At 35.6% G+C, this 18341-nt stretch overlaps 2 protein-coding genes across 2 annotated transcripts; both read right to left on the bottom strand.

The window, feature by feature from the left end:
• Positions 1 to 1707: 1707 nt before the first annotated feature.
• Positions 1708 to 12078, bottom strand: LOC143462553 (son of sevenless homolog 1-like). The gene is made up of 23 exons (XM_076960771.1): positions 11542 to 12078; positions 10613 to 10729; positions 10117 to 10254; positions 9787 to 9957; positions 9465 to 9543; positions 8999 to 9129; positions 8663 to 8806; positions 8425 to 8535; positions 7885 to 7986; positions 7569 to 7693; positions 7358 to 7484; positions 6971 to 7132; positions 6528 to 6742; positions 6236 to 6360; positions 6010 to 6091; positions 5470 to 5592; positions 4388 to 4702; positions 4161 to 4293; positions 3661 to 3810; positions 3422 to 3539; positions 3231 to 3327; positions 2885 to 3083; positions 1708 to 2678 (listed from the first exon to the last, which is right to left on the bottom strand). Exons 1-23 carry the CDS (start codon positions 11596 to 11598, stop codon positions 1842 to 1844), a joined length of 3858 nt encoding a protein of 1285 aa, XP_076816886.1. The 5' UTR covers positions 11599 to 12078; the 3' UTR covers positions 1708 to 1841.
• Positions 12079 to 14450: 2372 nt separating this feature from the next.
• Positions 14451 to 18334, bottom strand: LOC143461742 (uridine diphosphate glucose pyrophosphatase NUDT14-like). The gene is made up of 7 exons (XM_076959588.1): positions 18125 to 18334; positions 16227 to 16270; positions 16015 to 16079; positions 15893 to 15937; positions 15311 to 15458; positions 14979 to 15045; positions 14451 to 14818 (listed from the first exon to the last, which is right to left on the bottom strand). Exons 1-7 carry the CDS (start codon positions 18230 to 18232, stop codon positions 14633 to 14635), a joined length of 663 nt encoding a protein of 220 aa, XP_076815703.1. The 5' UTR covers positions 18233 to 18334; the 3' UTR covers positions 14451 to 14632.
• Between the last annotated feature and the right edge of the window lie 7 nt (positions 18335 to 18341).

The raw sequence follows: 18341 nt of genomic DNA on the forward strand, positions 1-18341 counted from the left end.
ATGGAATGTGGAGTGACAGGAAACTGAAGAAAGTACCTTTAGACTTCGCAATTTCATCACTGACACCAGCTTCCACCCCACCGGACTTTCGTTGCCGGGATGGTCTGGGTACAGTTTAATCGTCTGCGAAGCGGCACCGGGCGTTTTCGTTCCATTCTACACTGATGGTCAAATGGAAAATTCTGTGACGCGGAAAACAAACTGCAGACCATCTTAAATCGGAATGTTTTGTCTACTATGTTCCCCACAGAATACATGGACTGCTAGTTTCGGACGACAGGAAAAAACAGTGACTACTCGACTCGTGTCCCGACATCTTGTCTAGGTGAAAGAATAACCTAATATATCTGGCCCATACGATAAAGCCATGTCTAGATGTGGAAGTGAGCCGTTTTACGTTTATCATGTATAGCATGTATATCAAAAGCGGGCTGTGCTGGCATAGTTCGACCTGTGTTCAATAACCAAAGGCTTTAGGGTTGGAATATTAAATTTTCTTAGGCAATGCACTAACCACATTTGCTTCTGTTCAGTGGTTCGAATAAACAGTTCTAAATCCGCGCAATAGGTTATTAGGAAGAGCGTAGCTTTATTTAACATCACCTTACTGTTATAATCATGCTTTCTCACTTATAGTTCAAGTGATTTAAATTTTGCACATACAGTAGATCTTTTTTTTACTATTACGTGTTACTCCCAGAATCCTGCAAATCTTGAAAACACGTCATTTATCTTGTTTCTTCAATGTAACGAAATTACTCTAAAAATTCCTCATAAGGAGCCCTGATAATTTAATAGATTTAGCATGTCTTGGTCTGTTACATCATGAAATGCTGACTAAACCACATATCTCTAACTCTGGCTTCCTAAATTCAGTACAGTACTAACAGTTCTGGAAAAAAACATTACATAAGTCTTCGGTTTTAAAACACATTTTAAACCTAAACTGGAAAGTTTTAACAGGCCATCTGCTAGCTTAGCCGTATATAGACTTCTTGAAGAAAGTATTGTCTATATAAAAGTATGATCGATTGGACGATTATGTAAATTTACAAATGATTGAACATTGTTTAGTTTCCCAGTAAAATGCATTATTTTAGTCGTGCTTGGTGTCTTACTACTTTAGTTGTCCCTGACGATAGAAATCCAAAATACTTTCATACCACTAGTAAAATATGAACCACATTTACCTGATAAGGCTCGTTGTTCTGAATCGTCTCGGTCTTCTATCACAAAAATGTGGTATACCTACAGTAGGGTCTACATGCGAGTTTTAAGCAGAAAAGGATGTAAAACATGACACGCAAACTTAACGTTCGAAGTCCGCAGCTTGATACTTCCTCTCGAATTGTCATGGTGTTTATGCCTCAAAAGTCTTTTTTCGAATATTTTAGCATGCAGATGGTTGATTAAAGCAAATGCATTTTGTTAGACGATTCACCGCGGCCGGTCAAACTGCTTCAAGTTATCTGAACAGTCGAATTAACCTAAGACTAAGTCGAATTGACTGACTTTCACAGTACGCCGCATAGAGGGTCCATGTCCTTCCTCTTAGAACAAAAATTCCAGCATCATGCCAAGCCAACCAATCCGAGGTAATATAACGTTTTGGTTGTTAGAATTAACCTGTGCTGTTAACTTTGTCTATTCTTTTATCCTTATCCTTATGCACGGGTTTCTTATAAATTAATAATTTGACACAAAGGCCTCCGTTACGCACCATCGATACATTTGTTAAATATGCATAACATAGCACTTGATCGGAAAATTAACAAGAACTGCTGGAACAAAAAATTTCATGATTATAGTAAAATAAAGATAAAATCGTACCAACTGTAATTTCATACAGAGGGGGCACTAGGCTGCCGCCGGGGTATGGGGGGAGGGCCACCGGAATGGGAGTTAGATGTGACCCTATTCGAGGAAGAGGCAAACCTCATAGGGTCCGGTACATACCTAGTGCTTGAATAAGTATCGTCACGTGGTGGTACAACAGGAGGGTCCCTCGGTGGAACAGGTGGCGCACGTTCCACAATGGCAGGTGGAGGGGGAGTGGAGTTAAAGGGTGAAGGATAGCCAATGTGCTGCTGCCCTGAGGTCGGGAACGTAAATTCTTGAGAATTGAAACCAGACTCTATTTCCGAAGATGGATCAGGTTCGGGGAAATTGTATCCATACATTCCCCCTTGGCTATATGGATGCATTGGATGATGCATAAAAAGATCTGCTTGGTTATGAAAGAACTCTAGTTCCGCAGGTGGAAAGGAGGGCTGCGGTTGATTCCAATAATCATCACGTGGTGGTAAAGGAGGTGGACCATTGTCATCTTCCTCAATGGAAGTAGCTCTTCCGAAAATTGCCGGAGTTTCAGGAGGATGCAAACGGGGTACATGATCAAATGAAAATACATTTTGACCCATGACTGGGGGCGCCGATACCAAGTCATGAGCCATTGGTTGTCTCGGAGGACGTGGAGGAGGAGGCGGCTCCTTTTTAACTGGAGTTACTGGCGCCTCTGGTGTGACTGCAGGAGCAGGAACAGGCTCCTCATCAGGAACAGAATTTCTACGATCCAGCAACGAAATTTTTGACTCATCACGGTATAAGCTTGTCTTGGTAGATCGCTTGCTTGGCACAGTTCCAGGAGACTTCATTTCCTTATCGTTGAGAGTTCGGGGCTAAAGCAGTATTTTAAAAGAAGGTTATATTTGGTGTACTTGTTTCCAAAACAGCTTTATTATAGTAACAACAATTGGTTTTGAATTGTGTATAGAAAAAGATCCTGCAAGATGCAATAACTAGCGAATTGATAAATAAAATCAACAGAAATTGTTACTATAACGTTTAACCTTATGTACTTTTTACAGTTTACATGATAACTCACAAATCTCGCTGCTCTCTCAGCATGCCTAGGTTCGATGTCTTGTGAACAAGCAAACAAGTAGTCATTGAACTGTTTCTCAGTGAAACCTTTTAACGGGCTTAAACCAGTTAAAAATTCTTGAATTTCTGGAACAGGAATTAGGTTGTACGGTTGGTTCTGATATTGCTGAATGTCAAATAAGATTGATGCAACCATGCGCCTAAACAGTAGGTGTGGATTAATAAAAATTTTGTACAATGTTTATGGTCACCCACTCTGTCGGCCAGTAGAAATTGAAATTTTAAATAGAAATTTTATTCGTTTTTTTATTCTTCTTCTTCTTCAAAAATAATAGTAACAATTATACCTCTTTGCAAAGTTGATTAATTCCAATTTCTCAGGATAATTAGGAAGCAAATGTGGGTTGCCTTCCTCAGTTTTTAAAATGTTGGTTAAAAATGTACCTAAAACAGGTATTGGAACATACGTCATTTGCTAAATTCTAAGTTTATCACAGAGCATCAAAGTTATCACACGTTAGCATTAAGTTCAACATACCCACAAATGGGACACAAGGTGGATCACACGACCTTAACTTTTCTAAAGTTCTTGTCAGCCTGGGATCACACAGGTCCATGCATTCTCTTAATGCTTTAAGCAAACGTTCTGGCAAGTGCTGCAAATGAATGATAAAATGAAAAATAAAACCTCTAAAATGCAGTGAAAATTGGTAACAAACCAAACTGATAACATATTTTACTTCAAGATCTGATAATAATTTCTGTTAAAGTTTTTACCTGTTTTGTGTGATGTAGGCGGTGAATGGCAGATGAGTTGAAAGCAGCAACAAATTCAAGCAACCCATTAAAATTATTGAGTTGTTTTAAAACCTGCATAATTTCCACTGCTCGACTCATTACTGAGGTGCGTTCCTCAAAGTTCTTCGCCTTATAAAGGTATTCAAAATCACCAAACAGTTTATTCCTATGGCTACTTCCTTATTTATGTATTTATACACAACCGCACAATCTACCCAAATTGTGCATTGGTTAATTCAGGCCTGCACAACACCCGGCCTGCGCAACGTTTTAATGCAGCCCACGATGCAATAATACTTCATTTTTTTCTAACTCGGCGATATCTCTTATTCGACTATATCACATTGTATACACGTTACAATGGTTACATCTACGTCAGTATGCGGCCTGCGAAAAATAGTTTTTCTTGTTGCGGCCCTGGTACCATTTTGAGTAGTGCAGGTCTGGTTTAACAACACATCCCCATATTGTTCTCATACCTCAACTATTGACTTTGATAGCCATCTGGACACAGTTGTGGAACTGTGAATCATTTTAAGCAAGTTGGGAGAATTTGCCTCCTTACCCGCTTTCGTCCAGACAGTACCAACAAGCTCAGACGGTTGAACCTTACTGTGATATATTTCGCACCATAGTCAGTAGACAAAGATTAAAAAACAGGAGTGATTGAAGAGCACTGTGAGTTATATATAGGCAGAACACTCACCGATACATTGCAAACTCAAGCAATGTCAATTGACGAGCTATCTCAATAGGATGAAGTGTCATGATTGTGTACTTCTCTTTATCGTGAGTCAAGTGCCACTCCACTGGAGGAGGATCTTGAGCAAACGAGAAGGTTGGCATTTCATCTTCACTATCATTCTTCTTCATGATGATCTTCTGCATCGTTCTGGCCCATTTTTGCATGTTCTTGCCATGAACAGATGACACAAATTTCTCAACTCGTTTTAAAAGTGTTTGGTCTGCTTCAAAGTCGTACCAGTGGTATTCAAGCCATTGTCGAAGAACATTCATCACCCTGTAGATGACAACATTCTACAAATATCACATTGTTCTTTTTACTTTTCACAAAAATTGACAACTGGGAGACATCAGGATAATTAATCAGATCAATAGCTATATGTTGATATCACAATCTTATTAATCAACCATGTTTTCTTTAGATATAATTAAATGTAATTGCCATAAAATAAATCCTAATCCGAAAGTAATTCCCAGTGCAGTAAGATTAGCACGCTTCTGCAGTAATATAAGTCCTATCCCAAAATTAAAGCAACACCCCTACAAAACCATACAGAGAGCCCACCATCACAAGATTCTTAAAGCAAGTTGTAATAGTCAATGTCATAAATAGTCACAGCCATTCAATCAATGTTTCCACAGTTTTATTGAGTGTCACTTGTTACCATAATAAAGATATTATTGCATGAGACTAAATTTATGTGGCTGTAATATAAGACCAAGGCCTCTGCCAAACATTAGCCCAAAAAGCTGATTAATAAAAATTTTAAAATCTCTTTTTAAGAATGAAATATGTAAGCCCAGTCAAATTTCTCATATATATTTGAAAATTTTGATATACACCACAATAGCCATTGATCTATGATAAAGCAGTATTTTTGTATTTAACCAAATAATCTCAAACAAAATTAGTATTCCTTGAAACAACAAATCTAACATTTAACTGTTGTATACAATAGATTTCTGCTGTTAACATTATCATTTCAGGACCTGTTCTCAAAAACATCTGATATTCTGACATAATTATTAAATAGACTTGCATACCTCAGCTGAATCGGTTGAGCAAATTCATTGCGGAATCTTTTCAAGTCATCTCTGGTGATGATTTCACCTCGATCGATGGCAGCTTGTTGCTCCTCACTAGGTGGTGGCTCCGGGATGTTGAACCTGTTTCACATGTTTTTTTTTAACAACAGCAGTTTTGGTTAAGGTTCAAAGAAAACTTTCGAATAAGAAACCACATTAAGCAGAAAACTAAGAAATGCATCATTTAAAGCAAAACCTTTCAAATTTATTTAACAAATGTCACATGATAAAACTGTATTATGCTTAAGGTTACAGGACACATGTTGTTTATATTTGCAAATAAAAATCACTAATCTTATACATCCCATTACATATGAATTATATATTATCTCCATTTCAAAGAAACATACTAATGAGTTGTATTTAGTAAAATACTTGGCAGGGTATAATATGAATGTTGTCTACCGTATAATTATTGGCACTGCTGAAGGCTGACATTAACATCAAAATTAGCATGTAGGGCATACCATAAAATTTCATAAATCCTTCACTACTCACCTCTCTATTAGGAAATCCAGCAAAAGCTGCGGCTTACAAAATGAACGAAAGGTTGTGAGAAATGTTTTTGTGAAGCTTGAATCTACAGATATGTATCAAAATAACATGGGTTAGTTATATTAATAAAGTAATAAAGATCAAAATTTAAATTTCCTTTTTACTGTAGCTAATTAAATCTACTTCAAAAATTTTAACAAAAAACTTTCAGACATATAGTAAGTCTAACCATAATACTCATGGTAAGTTAAGCGTTCAACCAGCTTCAGCACAGTGCCCCCTTTAATAGAAGGTATTGACTTTTCATCATCGATGATTATATTTTCTGTGGTATCTGGCACTGCAAAACGATACCTAAAACCACATCCACATGCATTTATATTACAATGACGATTTCCAAACCCCCATGTTACTGCTTACATTTTACATCAATAAAGCACCAACATTTTAAGGGAGAAAATTAGTCATATACTTCCAGCTAAACTTGCAGAACATTGTTTATCAAGCAAATTAAAATTTACTTGTCTTCAGATGGAAGACGTAGTGGTTGACTTTGTGCTTCTTTCCTTATCAGCTGATCAAGCCTGTGATCATACACAGATCGGTATTGCAAGCGTACAAGATGCGACATCCAAGTCCGCTTCTCATCTTCAGAGTGGGCAACAAATAAATGTCGTGTTTCTCCTTCACAAACAATGAACTGTTGACCACTTTGTTCATCATCTTGTATGGACGTCTACAAAACATACTTGTTAAATAAGTATGTGTCTGTGGAATTCTATATCTACGAGCATATAAACTCTACAGCAAAGGTCATGGTATGCATGGACACTACTTCACATTTGCAACGTGACATTTCACAGAAGATTTGTAAAATTTTTTTTACTTTGATGCAGCAAATGTTAGAACTTGCATTGTTATGATAAATTGCATGCTATTGTGTGTGTAAATGAATTGCACTTACTCTACGAAGAAGAATTTTTTCTTTCAAACGGAACTCATGTGTCATAGTCACTGAAGGCATTGGCCTTCTTCCTTGGTTTGACTTACAACAAACCATGAGAGAGTCAAAGAGGAAAACTCGTCTTTCTGAAGATCTTTTTCCACTGATCCTTACCAAATCACCCTGTATCAATTTTTAAATACAGCATATATTTATCTAGAAGAAAATGTTCGTAAATGATCCTATCATTTTTTATGTCTAAAGTCATACAAAGCAGCAAAATAACACACGTTATTCCTTGAAACTTTTCAATTAATGAGATATCGGTGAGCACATACATCATTAACTTACTGCTAAACTATCTATTAAGCATTCAAAAACAAAATCGAGCCTTAGCAAATTATATACCTCATAAATGAATTCGTTACACATTTGCGTGATTGTTTTTCCTACCCAGCCTTCGATACTATTCTCAATGCGTTTCATTTTTTCAGCTTGAACACCTCCTTTCCAAGAAATACGAAGACTTGCTTCGCTAGATATTAGATATTAAATTTAGCACTATTACTACTACTGAGTACTATTAATACAAAAAAGGTTGTTAATAGTATTCGTGCACCTTGGTCTATTCTTAGGTAGAGAAGCGGCTCTTCCTTCTATCACTAATTTAATTGGAGAAATTGCACTGACAGTCTGACAAAAGCAATCTTTGTCTTCTTCATCTGATGTTGTTCTTTGTAAAACCTATCATGAGACATTAGTACTGAACCATACATATGCACCAATAAACTTGATAAAGATTACTACTTAAAATGATGTTATATAAGTTTGGACAAATACAATCAATAGAGTGACATATTTTGGTAACAGGGATAACTGTCTTTGAAAAATTTCCCAAAAAAATTAAAACATTAATTATACAACATAGTTAGTACCTGTATTTGATCAAAATAATTTAATCCATGGTATATGGGTGCAACAAGTAGATGAGGCAAGACATAAGTGACCATGTCACGAAAACCTTCAGCTTTCTCAGCCTATATTATACAGCATACATAACAAATTTGTAACATTTGTACTTGGACACGAAGAAAACCACACCCAGACTACTGAAACGAATATGGTAGATTTGAGATTTGTTTGTGTCAGAATGCTTGATATTTGTGTTGATATGAAGTAGAATAAATGTTGTCTCACCAGATTCCTGGCTATTATACATCAGTCATTGTAAATTTAGTGGTACACGTGAATGCGAAGCACCTTCACGACAAAATTAACCCTTTAATTCAAAAATCATAAAATATTAGGCTTAAAAGTTTTTCTAAAATCAAATTTAAAATTCTGGACTTGTTATTCTATAACGATCATCCTTAGACTTTTAAGACCAGTAAAAAAACAACTTAGAGATTTTGTAACACTTTTCGTCAGGTTTAATGCCATTGCTGCTGTGAATAATTTTCAAAGACTAAACTTACTTTTAAGACAGAATTAACAGCGGTTTGTCTAAGAATAGCTCGAAATTGACTGTCCCATGTTTCTTTTGTAATATTCTGAGCATAATCGGAGTAAAGCTCGAAGCTGCATTCCTGTCATAAAAGTTTTCGTTTAAGTAACAATGCATCTCCAAATTGAAACTATTCCACATCAGCGTACATTGAAATTGCCTTCTTGAAAAATTCATTGAAATGTTTACTTTGGCTAAATATAGCTAACCTCTGCTAGTTCCTCGAAGCAATTACCGATCAGTGGTACAGGGTTGGATTCATCTGTCATCTCAGCCGCTTCTTCGAGCATCACAATCAACTTTGTGGACATTTCAGCAATATCTTCAATGTTACCAAAAATGATATCAATGTCCTGCAGAAATTGAGAAGTCTCTTTATGTATATCCTTTATCTTTAAGAGTGATATGACTGCAGCAACATACATTGAAGCCATGTCTGATGTTCACAGTTAGAAAGCCAATGGTAAATTTTCTAACATGAGGCTTCATATATCAAAAAAAACAAAAATCATATATTTATATAACCAAAATTCTCCTTCACATACTGCTTCTGTGAACAAGTTTGGATTGTCAGTGAAAGCTTTCTTGAAAATCTTTATGATAAGGTGAAGATCTCTCAAGTATCGCTGCTCTTCTGCCAACAGGGCTCGCACAAGAGTTGCATAAGATGTTTCTCCTGAGACACATTCTCATTGAAAAAACAACGTCAGCCATCAATTTCGCAAAATTAACACAAATTTCAAATTGTTGAGAATTTTGACTGTAAAAACATTGTTTTTGGACAATTAAAAAGGAAACAGTGTTCAAGCAAAACCAAATTCTATTACGTTTTCAATAAAAATACCTTAGCAAACGTTTTGCTTTAAAGATTATGCCACATAAAAGCAAGACTTGAAAAGTTTATGGTAACAATTAACTATTTGCAATAAACAAATTATCATAAAATATTCGGTGTGGGTATATAAAAATTACAAATGCTAGCATCAAATACTCTAAAACAAAACAAATAACCTTTCTCATCAAATGTGGCAACAGGTATTAATGGGATATCTTCCTCATTTTCATCACCTTGAAAGATATTCACCAATACCTAGTATTGTAACAAATATAGCGTTTCTTCATTGTTTAAAACAGTAGTGATTATGCTCCTTTAATAGCATCTTTCAATGAGATACATATATCAAAATATTAATTTCCAGGCTTACAAAAATTTTAAAAAACATTATGAATATCTAAAAATCCTTTCAACACAGGTAAGAGCACAGAACATACACTAAGCATTTTTACACAAATAAATACAAGCATTTCAAAATCAATCCAAGGATTTATTCACCTTATCGGCATACATAGCAATTTTTACATCTTGTTCACTAATTTCCTTCCTTGTCATTGAGATATTTTCAACATAGTTTGCCGTTAGCTTCAGAATGTCAAACAGCATATACTCAAGTAGAGCAGCAAAGAACAAGGATACTTGTTTATCGGCACTGCTTTGGGCTAAATCCTAAAAGGTTTTGAGAAACATAACCTTACTCCAAGTACTATTTTTCAAGCCATGCAAAATCTTTCCGATAAAGTTGCACCAAATTAAATAAGTTAAATAAAAATATATATTACTCGTTAACTAATATATATTTTTCATTAACTAAATGTAGGGCCTCACCTTTAATATATGATGAACTTTGTCCACAGAAATATGAACCTTTTTCCTGCTTTTATCACGCATTTTCAGTTTTGCATCCTCTATAGCTCCAGATGAAAGAGGCTCAGGAAATTTTCGGGATAGCTGCTCTTGTGCTTCCTGGAATAAACAAAAATATATTAATGAAGTAATTGCCCGCTATGCTTGAAAACTACAACAAACTAATAGGCTACATATATTTCATAAATTCAAGAATAATCATACAAACACAATTTACTATCTCTAACTCAGCATTTCCCTATTCACTTTTCACCCTGTACCCCCTGGGAGTATAAAAACCAATCTTGCACTCTTTGTTTTGAATAAACGACCTATTCTTTATTCCATTTGTGTCTCACAACCCCCATAAATACTTCTGCCACTCTCCTGGGGTGCAGACAACCTTAACTGGTAAGCACTTTAAATTAGCATTGGCCTATTAAAGATCATAGCAATTCCCAATAGCCTGTGTTTTTACCTGAAGATTTTTTGGAAAGGGTTGCAATAGAGATACGAGTAATCTAATAAGAAGATGATCTAAATATTGCACAGCTTCCTGTGACAAGGACAAAGAACCATGGCGAGCTTGTTGAATCTGAAAACAACACATTTTTAAGGTCTTGCATTCAACAATAATGTTTCCATAATTCAAATGACTACCATACAAGTAGCCTGCAATGACACCTGAACGGAACTCTAAAAACGTGACACTATAAGCAACAGTTATTATAGACGACAGAGCCGTAACCAAGTCATCAAACTCGCGACGCAAGTCAAGTTGAGTCTTTTGGTAAATACGAATCGAGTCAACTGAAGTCAAATCGATTAATATTCGAAACCAAGCCAAACAGAAAGCAAAAACACCCTTTCCATCAACCACAAATGTTTAGCATTATTATAAAATTTGCTTCATTTGGCTGCAACATACGCATTCGTAGAAAAATAAAACCATTTTAAGTTACACTTTAATGTATTCTGACCAAAAAATAGAGTTTCGTTTTACTGTAATGCTGAAACGTAATCAAAAAGACCCGAGTTGAGCCAAGTTGAGTAATTTCAAACAATGACTTGAGCCAAGTCAAGCCATTTTTGTACTTTCTTAGAAAGGGACTCAAGTCAAGTGGAATCTTTGAAAAAAGTGACTCAAGTCATTACGACTCTGATAGACGAAGTTAGTCTGAAAATGTCCATACATAGCAATTCTTGTTGAATCGGCTACTGTGTAATACAAGACTGTGAAATATTGTCAAAATGTAGGCTACTACATGATGTGATAATCTACATGCATACAAGCCCACAAACTAGCGATACCTTTAAAACATACACAAGACATTTTAAGTTCATCGGAAAGAAAAATGGTTAACACAAAATAACCACTTACCCAATCACCAAAATATAGCATTTTACCTTTGTAATTGAGGATATAAAAGTACCAGAAAAGCGAGTTTCATTAGAAGAATCCATTTTGTTTCTATTAAGTAATGGTATGCAGTAATTCTGCTTCCTTCAGCAAAGATTGGCCTTTAAAATTCGTGATTACACCATATCTTGCAGCAGTAAAATGATTGGTAAGGTCATTCAAGATTTATTCCACCAGATTCAAACTAGCGGTAGATTTCAAATGCCATAAGCTAGGACGCAGCAGTACGACAAACACAAACCCGCAGAATACCAAACTAGGCCAGTATGCCCGTTTTGCAGCAAATTTCCATATTTTAATATGATAACAAGGTACAATCCCACCGTATTCGATTTACTTTCAACAACTTAGAAGCATAAGCCTACAATACCACACCTTAGCCTACCACTTTTCAACTAAACATCTGTGAGCCAATTTAGCTTTCAAAAGAAGCAAAACTAGCAGAGCTGCAAAAATTCACTCGTATAGCAATCATATTCTGTTTTCAAAATATAAGTGGTTGCTCTAAACATTATCAAAATAAGATTTGTTTTATTTTTGAGTTATTGTAGTTACACTGTACGTAAGATTTCCATTGTATTTACACTAGAGCTAAAGAGACTACACCATTGCCATGAAAAAAATTATTTTAATTTGACCTATTTTAGGTAATTAACCTTTTTGTTTTTATGTTCGAAAAGATTTTTCTATCATAGGTGTGGCGGTTGATGTTGGAATCAGGCCATTTTAAAAACACCACAATTCCTTGACAAATTATGACGTCACACGAATGTGAATTCCAACGCTGCACAAAAAGAGCGAGGGGCAATTGGAGTAATAACTTGGAGTAAAGCAAACCTGTTTCCTTATTCGTCTTTGTGTGCATTTAAGTGTTAATCAATGCGTGCATGAGGGACAGCCATTAAACGAAATGCGAAAGCGTGATTCGACCATTAACTTCGTATCACCTTGACAATGATTGAATGAAGCTGTCATGATTTGCTTATAGTGATTCTTGGATGTTTTTAAATGTATATATTTAATTTGACTTTGCTGCCAACTTCCAGCCCTCGATGCATCTTCGCTATAATGAAACATTGGAGTCCGATGTTACTCATGGACAGTGGTGGCTTTTGGTTTGTGGGCCCCGAAGCGAGGTATGGCGCGACTTAAGCTTTGGGACCCCAAATTTACGGGAGACATAAGCTATCTATCCTCGTCGGTCCGGGGGCATGCTCCCCGGAAAAGTTTGAATTTACGTGATATAAAATGCATATAATTTTGTTTTTATTTCAAAACACAAACTGCTCGAGATGTTTTGTGCATTTCTTTTCAGTTTTTTGCTGCCTAAATTTTGCTCTATGGCCCCTAAGATTTTACACTTGAAATGAATTGTTTGTTGCTATCGTGCATCTAATACCTCAGAGGTTTGCCAGCAGAGAACACAACTTTTTTTCGTCTTGGCATAATGTTTTAAATCATGTGAACGTTTAAGCATCAAGCTATATGAAAGTAATCTCAACAGAAAGGGGACCGATTTACACGAAGGTTCGATTCACACAATTTTTTCCCTATTCTAAATACAGTTCATACAGTTAATCAGCATTAACCAATGAATGAATCCTGTCCCAAAAAATTGCGAATAGTTAACAATAAAACCTGCACGCAATGTTTGTTCTTTTTGTTCTATCCTCATGGTGGGAAACCCGAGTCGATCGCCTTGCTCGCCTCACCCTAAAACATGGGTGGGCAACCTACGGCCGGATCCGGCACGCGACAGCGTTCAAAACTGCTCATTGTACCCGTCCCGTGACCGCATTAAAATTTGGTGTTTTTGCTGCTCGGCCGGATGCAATTTATGCGGTATGCGGTACTTTTATGTACCAACGTGTTTTGTTTTTTCAGACTACATACGAAAAGAGTTTTAAAATTAACCACTGATGCGGACGTAGTAGTTAGTAAAGGAACTGAGTGAGCAGATGAATCGTCCTAGGTTGAATGGTCCTGGGTTGAATGGTCCGCGGGTTGAATTGTCCTGAGTTGAATCGTCCGTGGGTTGAATCGTCCGGGGTTTAATCGTCCGTGGATTGAATCGTCCGACCACCAAAATAAAAGTGGTATTGCAATTAAAAACGAAATTTAGTTCTTGGTCTTTGTCGGCTGTATTCCTAAAGTTAGAATAAAATTTGATAAAAGTAATAAGTTTTGATAAAATTTGGAATATCTCCAATATCTATACTAGTATATCTGAATACTTGAAATAATACAATGAACGTCTGATTAAATTTAAGAACTAATTAACTTCCAACTGAACACGGTAACCGAACCAACCTTTTATTCTTCATTACAACAAGCGTTTGTGCCAACATAATTCATCGCTTCCGATCATGCCATATGCTGGGACACTAAACCCATTTGTCTTGGCGCCAACAGAAGTTTATATTTCCTGAATCCTAAAGAATCATTGTCGAGTTTAAAGTCGTGCAAACACTTTGTTTAGGCCGAGGCAAAGATTCTCTCGGCCGTAGCTGTAGTGTATTGTGCACTGAGTATTTCTCTGTTGGGTAATTATGTTACATTATGGCCCTGAATATTTTTCAATGCTGAACATTATTTAAAAACGTGTAATCGTGGTCGAATTAAAATATTTGTTCCGTGGAAATTGAACCCTGGCTACGGCCTTTTTGCCTATGCCGATGGCATACAAAATATTTCTGCTTCCAGAACGCTTGTTGTTAATTTAAAATCTGGGTGTTTTGTTTGCTGTCCTGGGTGTATTTCAGCCAAATTTTTCGAAAAAAATTTTCCATGTCAAGTTTACCATACCAGTAAAATGGCATCAATGACCTGTTTCAAAGGAAATGAATCCTGCACGGAATTCTCACTGAATCTGCGATGATACGGCATTACAGTATAATACACATTAAATTGTTTTAATTGCATATAATTGACTATTATGATAAAAACACATACACTGGAGTACTAGACGCAACAAATACAATAAACGTATTAAAAACACAAAAATCTGTAACAGACAAGCGCAATTACGACACAACATTGTGACATTGAGTAGGAAGACTACTACTTACATAACGAAAGCTACAGATATTGTTTTAAACTTTCATTAACTTTGTTATTCAGGAACCATGATAGTGCATATAAAGCACCAGATGGAGTTTTGATAAGTTTTGAGCTGTCAGACAAGAAAATTTTGATTTCAGATAGCTTAAGATGAAATAGATCGATCATTTCACCTTCATGCTCACACCCCCCTCCGTCAGTTGCCTGTTGATAATTTACAGTCAATATTAATGGAATTAAATACTACTGTAGTGCAATGACCAGGAATTTAAATCATACAATACTGGCAACTACCGCCGTTTGTGTTATGTAATACTGCATATCACACTTCTTGTTCATAAAGAGTAAAATAAATAAAACCTACTTTCATGGTGTCGTCAACTTCTACATAAAACATATGCTGAACATTTCCAGACACACCAATGCCTGACCTTGAAAATGGAAAAATTCATACAAGACACTGAATAGCAAATTGTACAGATTAGTGCTATGCACCATACAGTTTACAATGCAGTTAATGCATAATGCAATTAGATAACTACTTTATGAGGTATTGAAAAATAGTCTGTTATTATTTCTAGGGTCACATTTTGATGCAATACAAGGATAAAACTCGGGGGGGAATTCTTGGTTTTAGTATGAAAGCCAAAAAAATAATTGACAAAATGATGCTTCTACTATATATACATTAATTACCTAAACGAAACAATTGGTTCAAGTTTTTCTTCCATAACTTTATAACCTGTCTCTTCAAAAACTTCACTTGTTGCTATTTCTCGTGGTGAGGCATCTCGGTCAATAATACCAGCGCATAACTCATAAGTAACCCCAGAAGATGATGGCGCTAGTTTAAAACATATATATAATGTACTGTATTTACGGTAATGTTAAAACTGAATTAGGATACTTCACAGTTGAAATCAGTACAGCAATGTATATTCCTACATCTTAAAAAACTGGAAATGTTTTGGTAAACGTCTTATCAAAGCATAAAATGGTTCATGAAACGTTAGCCATCATTGTCTAAATTTAACTGTTAACAGTTTATTCTAAAATATGCTCTCCTGAAAACAACAGTTCTCCAAAGCATGTCAGCTTTTGAGATCAATAAAACACATTGGCGGCATTTATTGCTACCAGACTTATTGCATATACTGTACATTGATTATAAATACTTTAAAACAAATACAGTTATAAAAGGGATATACATTTAATATAACCAGAGATAGCAAGAAAAAACATTAGAAAATAGCATAAATGCAAACATTCAAAGCATACCTTGATTTGAACCTTCTAATTTTGAGTGTGACGCCATATATACAGCTAGAAAATAAAATAATGTATTGATTAAAGTTGTGTCTTTCTATTGTCATATCAATGCAATAGAACCAAATATAAACCTGGTCGAAATTGCTGCACCATCACAATTTTTTGAGATGTAACATTGAAAATAAGCACAGCAACGCTGTAAAAATAAAAAGACCCTATTATTATACAGTATATCAAAATAATAAAATGTACCATTATATACATCAAAAACTAACAAAACTATTAGTAAGACATAACTAAAAACAAGATATTACCAAAAAGCATCAAAAGTAAACCAAGCTACCTGTCATGAACTTTCATATAATCCCAAGTCTTTTTGACTCCAGCCTGTGCAGAAAGTAGAACATTATGTTAAAACAAAATGGTAATGTGTGTTATTCGAATATTTGTTTTCGGACTAAAGAAATCCTTTGCAATGATTTCATATTGTACAGTCCTATTCCGTGAGTATTGAGCATATGACTGCATTTGTACTACAAGTGATGTAAAGCATTAGTAACTAGGTGTGACCAACTATTTTAAATTCAACTGATTAACTTAGATATCAGTCTGGTCATCTAAGAACAGTTGATCTAACACGTTTGCAAATAAAAAAAAAAGACTACACTACTTTATAAATCATGTGAGTAGTCATGCCGGCCAATGTTTACTGTAGACTTTATTTTAGAAACAATCTTATTCTGATGGTAGTACGACTTAAAATGTGGGTTCGTAACACAATGGCAGGCAATTCTCAAAAAAAAGACGTTTACATGCCTTAACAAATTAACAATAACATGCTGGAGTCTTAAAAAAATCATTGTAAGGGACAACATTAGCTGTTTAGAATAGTCTGATGTGGCTGAGATCGATAGCCAGATTCTTGTGTCTGCATATTGTAACTGAAAGAGTCTAGCAAAAACTTAGCTTACCATCGGAATTAGATTGAGACAGTTCCATTTTGAGGAACTTGTCTAAGCTGGTGTGTGATTTGTACTTTTTGTGTATAATAAGTACTGCAGCACTGATACTATTCTACAGATGTGGCAAGTTTATGTTTATTACGTTTAGTTATACTTAGAAGGTACACTTACATTTGACTTTTATGCTCTAACTTTTGTACTTGGTTAACAAAAAATTAGGAAAAATATCTTTGAATGGGCAATGCTTTCAGTGGAAGTCAAGTTGAAATACACTTCTCCATATTTTGCAATTTTATTTTTTGTCAGTTTTTGGGTGGTGGGGACAAAAAACAATGCCAATTGCTTTAAGCATGTGTTAATACATGGTGAGAAAGTTAAAAAGGCTTAAAACGGGCAAGAAAATAATAATGGTATTGGAAATAACTTGAATATTGTTCGTGCAGTAGCCATACTTTCCACTATGGATTTTAGACATCGTAAACAAAAATTTTAATCTTCTAAAACACATGGCTATGTTGCCAGAGACCAGACAGCCATTTTTTGTATGGAATATCTTCTATGTGCATTTTTTTTTCTTGTGCATGAATTTTTGACTTATTTTCACTGCAACAATTCAGTATCATTTGGTAGGTTTCTACCAATCGGGTTGAGTTTGAAAAACAACACATTAATATTCAAATTAATATTTCATACTTTGTGAAGTTAGCTGTCTGAACTAGCAGAGCTTGTGCAAGTGGTTGCAATCACACATAATGGTCAGGAGTGCAGAGTGTGGCAGTTTTCGCCGATATCGTGGGGCTGCAGAAGCAAAATTCCGGTATGCAAGGAAACAGCCGTTGTGTACCCTGACTTGTGGACTTATATGGACCAATTATGATGGCCTGTCACAATATGTCATATACTTTTGAGAAACATGTCCAAATGATTTAAAAAATATTGGGGTCTAATGCTGAAGTGCACAACCATCCGACGTCACAATTTGAATAGCAGGGTTCGAGTATATAAATGCATCACACGGTTATTTACTTCGAGACTTCTGTACTAGACCGAAATACTTTAATTACGACGTCATCTGGTTGTGCACTTGTATACTATACTGGATAAAGCAAGGTTTCAGGTCCAAAAGTGGAACTAAACGTCATTTCATAGAACCAAAAAGTCCAACTTCCAGGGTCAAAAAATACCAATAGCCTAGTAATATAACTCCTTTCCATTTAGGCCATCACAAAGGAGTGCAAAGGCTAAAGACTAACATACCGTAACTGGCGTTATTGTATACCTGCATGTAAGTTACTCGCATTGGCTTAATGTATTTGGAATCGGAAATCTTCTCAGTGGAGAGAATTTTTACATCTTCAATATTTTCTCTGATATTTTTAAAATCCATATTTATATAGCCTATACTGCAAATTCAAAAGTGTATGTAACGCAATATAACCCAGATCTACTTGTAGCCTGCTTTTCTCACCATCTGCTAACGCAACCACAAAACAACA

Source organism: Clavelina lepadiformis, chromosome 6, assembly GCF_947623445.1.
Source record: "Clavelina lepadiformis chromosome 6, kaClaLepa1.1, whole genome shotgun sequence".
NCBI lineage: Eukaryota > Metazoa > Chordata > Ascidiacea > Aplousobranchia > Clavelinidae > Clavelina > Clavelina lepadiformis.